We start from the raw sequence: 9,179 nt of genomic DNA on the forward strand, positions 1-9,179 counted from the left end.
GGCGCTCTGGCTGAAGCCCTCGCCGCACTCGCTGCAGCGGCAGGGCTTCTCGCCGGTGTGACTGCGCCGGTGACGGGCCAGGTCCTGCGTCTGGCCGAAGCTCTTGCCGCACTGCGTGCAGTGGTGGGGTCGCTGGCCACCGTGCGTCAGCAGGTGGCGGGCGAGGCTGGCTCGGCGCACAAAGCGCTTCCCGCACTGCGGGCAGACGTAGGGCTTCTCGCCGGTGTGCACGCGCTGGTGGCTGACTAGCTGTGAGTTTTGTGTGAAGCTGCGGCCGCAGGCCTGGCACGAGAAGGGTCGCTCGCCCGTGTGCACGCGCCGGTGGGCCACCAGGTGCTCGCTGCGCCGGAAGGCCTTGCCGCAGTCGCACACGAAGGGCCTGCTGTCGGGGTCCTGGCGGCGGCCCCCAGAGCCTTCGGGGAGCCGGTGGTCCGTGTCCCTGGCGTGGATGCGCAGATGGCGCTTGAGGCTGGAGCGGCGCTGGAAGGTCTGGCCACAGTGCGGGCACGGGGCGCCCACCAGCTGCGGCTCCTCCGTCGTGCTTTCCGTGGGCTTCTGGTCCTGGGTGTGCGCCAGCAGGTGCTGCACGAGGCTGGCGCGGCGCTGGAAGCCCTGGCCGCACTCAGCGCACAGGAAGGCGGGCTCGGAGGAGTGCGTCAGCAGGTGCTTGCTTAGGTGTGAGCTCTGGCGGAAGCGGTGGCCGCACAGGTGGCAGGCATGTGGGCGCTCGTCCGTGTGCGTGCGCATATGCAGCTTGAGGATGGAGCTGCGTCCGAAGGTCTTCCCGCAGCACCGGCAAGGGAAGGAGCGCGCGCCCGGGTGACTGTGCAGCTGGTGCGCCTTCAGGCGGGACAGCTTCAGGAAGCTCACGCCGCAGTCCGTGCATATGAACTTCGTCTCTGGCTCGGACTTGGCGTCCTCGGTCACTTTGACCTCCAGAACCTCGCTGCTGCCAAGAGGGGACCCTCCTCCAGCTGTGCCGGGTCCCAGCGCCTGGGCAACAGGCTCGCCCGGCCCACCAGGACTGTCTGCTTGCGACTCTGCTGAGATGGCAGCGGGCCAGGCACCCCCTCTAGGTTCTTCTTGTTTAAACTCCTCTTTTTCTGGGGTTCTACTTCCCAATCCTGGGAAAGAAGCAAAAATGGGAGCAGTCAGGCCTATTTCAGGCGACTTCTAGGAATCCCAGAGCCTGACTGGCCTGGAAGTGGAAAGAAACCAAGATCCTGCAAAGCTGGAAGGTGAACATACCGTGGGGTCAGGTGAGGAACCCCCCCCCCTTTTGACCACCTATTTTTTTCAGTAAAATACACATAATGTGAAATTTACTACAATAACCTTTAGAAAGTTACAATTCAGCCAGGCCCGGTGGCTCAGGCTGTAATCCCGTGCTTTGGGAGGCTGAGGTGAGTGGATTGCCTGAGCCCGCGGGGTTCGAGACCCACCTGGGCAACTTGGCAAGACCTCATCTCTACAATAAATCAAAAAATTAGTCGGGCGTGGTAGCACGCGCCTGTAGTTCCGGCTACTTGGAAGGCTGAGGCAGAAGGATCGCCAGAGCCCAGCAGGTCCAGGCTGCGGTGGCTGAGAACGGCCAATGCACTCTAGTCTGGGTGACAGAGTGAGACTCCAACTCAAAAAAAAAAAAAGGAAAGTTACGATTCAGTTCATTAAGTGCACCCAGAGTGTTGTGCAACCATCAAGAATGTATAGTTCCAGAACTTTTTTGTTCCTCCAAATGGAAACCCCATACCCACAAGCAGTGATTCCCTTGACCACCTATTTTAAAAGTTAAAAATTAACAGTTGGTGATTACACCAGACACAGTGAGCTGTAAAACAGAAAAGACCTTATCATCATAACAGCCCATTATTAAAAAGGCCAGAAGATCAGGCAGGGTCTTGAACTTCAGGCCAAGAAAGAGGCTTTGGCAGTAATCTGGGGAAGGGCTGCTTACCCAGAGGGTGCACAGGCCATGCCTTATTCCCTGTCACTGGCACATCCTCAAAGGTCAGGGATTCCTAGAACAAGAGCAGAGACCCCGTTGAGGGAGGAACAGAGCTCTGGGACCTGAGGGGAATGATGCACTTTCCAGAGTTAAAAGATGTGGATTTGCTGAAACTGTGGAGGCAGAGACTTGAGAACACCCCCAGGGCGAGGGAAGCAGCCCAGCTCACCAGCACCGCTGCCAGCTCCTGATCCCCGGAATTCTCCTCTGGCCACAGCGAAGGACCCTGGGGGTCTGATACCATGGGAGGAAACACTGTTAGAAGGCAGTCCCGGGTAGGCAGTGACTCACACCTATAATTCCAGCACTTTGGGAGGCTGAGATGTGAGGATTGCCTGAGTCTATGGGTTCGAGATCAGCCTGGACAACTTGGTGAGACCTCGTTTCTACAATAAATAGAAAATTTAGCTGGGCATGGTGGTGTGTGCCTGTAGTTCCAGCCACATGGAATGCTGAGGTGGAGGGATCACCTGAGCCCAGCAGTTTGAGGCAGCAGTGGCCATGAGTGTGCCAGAGTGACACTCCAACACAAAAAAAAAAAAAAAAAAAGAAGAAGACAGACCTGCCCAGCCTGTGGCTGCAAGGGCATGAACCCAATGTCAAGGTCCTGTGAAGACATCTTGGCTCTCTTCCATCTGGGTTACCCAGGGAGGCCCATTTCTTGCCCTCCTCTCCTCCTTGACCACCCAGCCCTCAACCCCCATCCAGTCCGCCACCTCCTAGGACTTGAGCTCCTTACTGCTATCTTGCAGGGTCTGGAATGTCCTCTTGGGACCTGGGCTCAGTGGCTGCTTTGAACTTGGTGGATAGCTCCACTGTCCCAGCTCAGCAGGCTTGGCGGACCCTGGCTGGGGTGGCAGTTCATTCAGCGAACCTGGGGCTGGAGGCTCTTCTGAGGGCACTTCCTTTTTGGGGCTGTGGCTGAGGACCTGGGAAGGGCCCCCCTGTTCCTTCAAGGCGATGTCTGTACGGGGATAATTCTTGCCAGCATTAAAACTAAAATCCTGTTCAAAAACACACCCATATTAGGCGACACCCAGGGCAGCAGTTTGTGTCCTACTGACTCCGAGGGGAAACGGGACAAATGAAAGGTGGGAGTCAGATGAGGAAGGAGTCTCATCAAGGTCAAGGAGGAGGAAGGTCAGAGAAAGAGGAAAGGGGTTGCCAGGACTCCTCTTTGGGGTACTCAATTCCCATTCCCGCTGCTGTCCATCCTGCTGCCCCCACCCTCTCACCAGCGGCGCCGCATGGCTGGGCTCCCGGCGCACGCCCTCCAGCAGCAGCACCACCTCCTCTCCGTCTCTGAGCTGTTGCCCCTGCAGGCGACCCAGGAGGTGCGGGGGCAGCACACTCAGAAATTGCTCCAGCACCAACAGCTCCAGGATCTGCTCCTTGGTGCGCAGCGCCGGCCGCAGCCACTGGCCACAGAGCTCCCGCAGCCGGCTCAGGGACGCACGTGGCCCCATATCCTCCTGGTACTGGAAGCATCTGAAGAGCTGGTGAGCCACCTCAGGCCGCAGCCTGGGCCCGGACTGCCTGGTATCCTCCTGGCCAGCAGTCTCCTCCTCCTCCTCCTCCAGTTTGACTTCCCCTAGCTGCACTTGCTCCTGGGCAGCTGGGCCTGATTCTCCGAGCATCCTTCACCTTGGAGACGCCTTCCTGCAGCTGGCCTGGCTCTCGAGTCTGTCCTCCTCTCTTCCCAGACCTGTGGAGCTGAAGACCTGGGTTAGGACTGTTGAGAGGAAGCTGCCACCACCTGGGCCATTGATATTAAGATGCCTAATATGGCCAGGTGTGATGGTTCACACCTGTAATCCCAGAACTTTGGGAGGCCAAGGTGAGAGGATTGCCTGAGCCCAGGGGTTCGAGACCAGCTTGAGCAACTTGGAGAGACCTTGTCTCTACAATAAATCAAAAATTAGCCAGGTGTGGTGGTGCATGCTTATAGTTCCAGTTACTTAGAAGACTGAAGCAGAAGGATTGCCTGAGCCCAGCAGATCGAGGCTCCAGTGGTCATAAGCATGCCGTTGCACTCCAGCCTGGACAAGAGAGTGAGACTCCTACTAAAAAAAAAAAAAAATCTAATACATGAACTCCAGGAGAATTGTTTCTCCCATTGGTTATGGGTAATGGCTTATGAGGGCGGGGACAACCACTGGTCTCAGGTTCACTGGTCTTGTGGTCCCCTCCTAGGGAATTGAGAAATTTGCATTACTTTGCTCCATGATTAAAGTGAGCATCCCTGAAAGAGAAACACAACATCATCAGGACAGATCCTGGTCAGAAATGTTTCATCTCAATTCAACCCAGCCTTTAGACCCAACTTCCATTGTACAGGACATCGCAGGACAAATAATCTCTCAAAGAAAAAACTAAAGACAGGATCTCCAAGACAGGACATTCTGGAAATTGGTCTTAGATTCCTCATTCTGTCATAGCAGAGCCTAAATAGCTTTTGCAACCAACTGAGTGATCCTTGATTGGATACTGATTTATTTTGCTTTCTTTCTTTTCTTTTTTTTGAAATATTACTGTTGCCCATGTTGCATGGCCTCAACCTCTGGGCTCAGGCAATCCTTCCATCTCAGTCTCCCAAAATGCTAGGATTGCAGGTGTGAGCCACCACACCAGGCCTATTTTTCTTCAAGGCTCTGGAGTTGGTTGGAAACATTTGAGTATGGTTGGGACTCAACAGGACAGCAGAGATGCCTGCTAGTTTCTGAGAGTTTCATCTTGTGCTGTGTGGAACTGTCTGCTGTTCTTAGAAGATGCTGAAAGGTTTGGAAGCGAAGGGACCTGAGGGTTCAGCCATATCTGCAGCCTGATGAGGAGATACATATATCCTGGTTCACTGCGCTGTTCTTTCAAGTTCTCTGGACATTTGAGGATTTTCAGAATAAAGACACCTGTGCTATCTCCTGGACCAGGCATCCTGACCCTCACTTTGCACTCCAGTCTGGGCGACAGAGTGAGACTCCAACTCAAAAAAAAATAGCTGGACGTGGTGGTCCACACCTGTGGTTCCAGCTACCTGGAAGGCTGAGGCAGAAGGCTTGCCTGAGTCTAGCAGATCAAGGCTGCAGTGGCCATGAGCATGGCACTGCGCTTCAACCTGGGTGGCAGAGACTCAAACTCAAAACAGAAACAAAAACAAAAACAAAGTCATTGTTCCTATCTTGCCACCAGGGGGCACTGGTTCTGGGGAACCAACAACCTCCTCCCAAGCCTAGCCCTGTGGGCTTTCCTTCCTTGTCTGCCAGTGCAGCCCACGGGAAACCTCTCAAAATCCAGCCCCATCTGCAGGGTACTCAATGCAGCCTAGCTCAGTTAATTGAGCCCAGAAAGTCTGGGCTTTTCTGACAGGCTGGCACTTTGTTACAGAGCTTTGAGGCACTTTTACATCTTATTCCAGAAAGGTGTCATGTTATAGACATGGAAACCCAGGCTCCTGCCCTCTGCTCTCAGCCCTCAGCCCTCCCAGTTGTCCAGCCTCAGGGCTGCAAATGGGCCTCTCTCACACCCTCCCACCCTCCACCCCCAATGGGCATCACGGGCAGGGGGTTGGGAAGAAGGTCTCAGGCATCCTTCCCCTCCCTGAATGGCACCATGTGTGCCCAACATGTGGTAGCTGACACCCAGGAGGCGTGCAGAAATGTTAGCTGTAATTGCTCTCCCTGTTATTGATTACAATTCCATGGGCCACAGCTGACAGGGACTGACAGTTGGTCCCATCCCTGATCTATTTTACAGCTGAGGACACTAAGGATCAGAGGTACAGACAGTCAAGAAGGCAGTTCAGCCATGGGCAAGGTAACCCTCTCCGCGATGAAGCTGACCTAGTCGAGAGCTTTGGTCAGTTTCTTGAGCACCTTAAAAAGGGCCCGAGTGTTCTCTGACCCTCCTTCTCAGGTGGGGGGTCAGGTGGGATGTGGGGTAGGGCCAAGGACACAGAGTTTTAGGGTTTCGAGCCTGCCTCAGAGGAGAGGGATGTGACGCTAGAACTTGGCCTGGGCCTTTCCAGCCTCCTTCCCATCTCCCCAATTCCCTACCCCCTGCATTTTCCCAGGACCAACCCCCCTCAGTTGCCCCCCATCGCCCCCACTCCACCACCCACGCTGGAGTGCTGTAGTGCAATCATAGCTCACTGCAGCCTCCAACCCTCGGGCTCAAGTGATCCTCCTGCCTCAGCCTCCTAATAAGCTGGGATTACATCAGTGAACCACTGTGCCTGGCCCCTATAGCCTTTCTCTTCTGGACTCTTTCCCACACTTTGGCATCTACCTCCCACCCCCACCCCGTAAGACTTCTCCTGTCACCCTTGTCTCCTTCAGACATTGATGCCTCTTTTGGGATCCCACAACACACCACTCCCCTGGGTAACACTGTGCCCCAATCACAGGTGAGTATATTTCTCCTTCTGGCCTGGGAGTAGGAACTGTATCTAGCTCTGTGAGTGTTCATCCCACATTTGAAATTACTTCAGTGTTTGTTAGTAGAAATTATGACTCATGCCTTGAACCCTAGCATTTGGGGAGGCTGAGGTGGGAGGATCTCTTGAACCCAGGAGTTTGAGACCAATCAGGGCAACATAGTGAGATGCTGTCTCTACAAAAAAAAAAAAAAATTTAGCTGTGTGTGGTGGTGTGTGCTTGCAGTCCCACCTACAGCTGAGACCAGAGGATCACTGAGCCCAGTTCAAGACTGTAGTGAGCTATGATCCCGCCACTGCACTCCAGCCTGGACAACAGGGTGAGACCTTCTCTCTGCAAATAAATACACACAATTTTTTAAAAAGAAAAGTAATGAAAAGGCAATTATAATGGCCACTTCAAAGTACAAGAATTACAGGATTCATGTAACAATGCCTAGGGCAGAAAAGGCCTGTGATCAATGTTCAAGGAAATAAAAACCAACGTTTTGTCTTACTGGTTTTTAGCAGCACGTGCAGAATGCCCAGAGAGCCAGGTCCTGCTCGCACGCCGCCCACAGCAGCCACTGGGGGACCTGCGTACGGCCTGCGCTTAAGCCCGCTTCAGCCCAGCCCACAAGCAACATGATCATTTCTCCATTTGACGAGTGCAGACTCAGAGAGGACGCGTGACTTGCTCAAGGTCACACCAGGTGGAACCAAGATTTTCTCCGAGCAGAAAATGTGGATCTAGGCTACGGTGCAAAGCTCTGAAACAGAAAAGGGCCTGGTCTCCCGCCTTTCCTAACCTTAGCTGAAATATCACAGGATGAACCAGAAAAAATAAGAGTATTCCACATTCCAGCCCTCAAGCCTTGCCACAGAGGGAGGCCGGAATCTCCAGGTGAGGTCTCTCCAAAAGGTTTCAAAGAGGTGGAATTCGAGACAAGTCGTTTTCAGAGCGTCTCTCCCGCCCCCCAGATCTCCAAGATCTCCAGGACAAAAGCTCTGTTAATATGCACATCTGTAGGGGGTAGGCTGGGTACAGAGGCGGGAGTAGGGGGGAGGTGCTGTAGCCACCATCTAATATTTGGCCAGCTTAATTTGGAGCCCAGGAAGCTGAGCAGCAAAGGCTGGATCAGCCCAGGGTGGAGGTGCCACAAGACCCACCCAGACCATGTGAGAGCCCCAAGCTGGGGAGGGGGCCAAAGGTGGGGTCCTCTGCCAGGGGCCTTTCTCCCTAGACCCAGCTGCTGGGTGCCTAATTTGTCTTTGTTGGTGAGCTCCCTCCTGGTGCTGGGCCGAGTAGACAAGGCCAGTCCAGCCACCTGGGGCACGTGGAGCCTGCCTCCTCCTTCAGTGTCAGATAAGAAGTCCCAGGACCCTCCCTGGTGTCCCCATCACCACAGATCCGCCAAACTGGCTGGCACAGTGCTCAGCACACACACCCCCAACCTCCCAAGGTGATCTTTCCTAACCCTACCTCCACCCCGCCACCAGGCTTGGAGCCTCTTCTGCTCCTTCCCAGCTGCTGTGCGCAACTAGTACCTATCCCGGCAGCCTGTACTCCAGGCCTCTCTCCAACTCACCACTCGGGGTCCCCACTACAGAGGCAGAGATGCTGGGGGGCTCTCTGAAGACTCCAGGGCCAGAGCCGGCCTCGGCCAACCTGGGGAAGGACTCCGGGGAAAATGGAACAGGAAGTTCCCTGCCCCAGTCCCATCCAGGTGATGAGGGGCTTCCTAGAGTTAACCCCTGAGTGCCCAGTTTGCTAGCAGGGTGGAGAGAGGGCGGAGTCAGAGAAATAAAGGCAAAGTGGTGAATTCAGATTCTAATCCCAACATGCATGGGTGAGAGTACGACCACTCCTGTAAACCAGAACTACGTCCCCCAATCAAGATTGCTCTCATGCCCCTCAGAGGTCTGCCAGTCTTTGGGGATAAGGGTTGCCATTTTAAAACGCCCACTGTGTGCTGGCTTCTTTGATAGTCTCTGCATCATGTGACAACTCTGCCAAGGGTCTCTGTGTGCCAGGCTCTGTTGTAGGTGCTGAGGACACGGTGCATTTGGGCCCTGCCCTCAGAGGCCTACATTCCAGGACAGGGAGCAATGATGCACTAAGAAGACAACTTAAAGGCGGGCTCGGTGGCTCAGCCTGTAATCCCGCGCCTTTGGGGGGCTGAGGTGAGTGGATTGCCTGAGCCGGCAGGTTCGAGACCCGCCTGGGCAGGCGAGACCTCATCTCTACAATAAAATCAAAAAATTAGCCGGGCGTGGTAGCGAGCGCCTGTAATTCCCGCTACTCGGAAGGCTGAGGCGGAAGGATTGCAGGAGCCCAGCAGGTCGAGGCTGCGGTGGCCGGGAGCGGCCACTGCACTCCAGTCTGGGCGACAGAGTGAGACTCCAACTCAAAAAAAAAAAAAAAGAAGACAACAGAAAGATGTGACAGGGAGTCATGAGGATGGAGGTGCTCCACCAACACTGTCACCTAAAGTTCTCCCAAGAATCCCACCGGGGGTTTTTGTCCCAGCTTTCCTGATGACTTGGCAGGGGCACCCCGGGAGGGAACATGAACTCACCGATGACGCCGTTTGAGCCCAACTCTACTCCAAAGTCAAGCCCTTCCCTGTGCCCTCAGGTGCCCTCTTGGGTGTTGCCCTTGGCTGCAGCCCAGAAGGTGCTTCCCCCGGGAATCCAGAGTGTCTCTCTGCACGTTCAGGGCACGCCTTCCGGCCCCACCTGCCCAGGGGAGCCGGGGTCACCTGC

At 54.9% G+C, this 9,179-nt stretch overlaps 1 protein-coding gene across 1 annotated transcript in view; it reads right to left on the reverse strand.

Moving 5' to 3' along the window:
* The window catches only part of ZSCAN10 (zinc finger and SCAN domain containing 10), an 8,481-nt gene extending 404 nt beyond the window's left edge, over positions 1-8,077 (reverse strand). Inside the window, 6 exon segments of the mRNA XM_021715472.1 lie at positions 1-1,124; positions 1,955-2,018; positions 2,175-2,239; positions 2,745-3,009; positions 3,241-3,710; positions 8,003-8,077. Of these exon segments, the coding sequence (XP_021571147.1) occupies positions 1-1,124; positions 1,955-2,018; positions 2,175-2,239; positions 2,745-3,009; positions 3,241-3,642 (1,920 nt within the window). The 5' untranslated portion in view covers positions 3,643-3,710; positions 8,003-8,077.
* Between the last annotated feature and the right edge of the window lie 1,102 nt (positions 8,078-9,179).

The sequence above is a fragment of the Carlito syrichta genome, unplaced genomic scaffold, assembly GCF_000164805.1.
Source record: "Carlito syrichta isolate Samal-C Ts95f unplaced genomic scaffold, Tarsius_syrichta-2.0.1 Scaffold307141, whole genome shotgun sequence".
Classification (NCBI taxonomy): domain Eukaryota; kingdom Metazoa; phylum Chordata; class Mammalia; order Primates; family Tarsiidae; genus Carlito; species Carlito syrichta.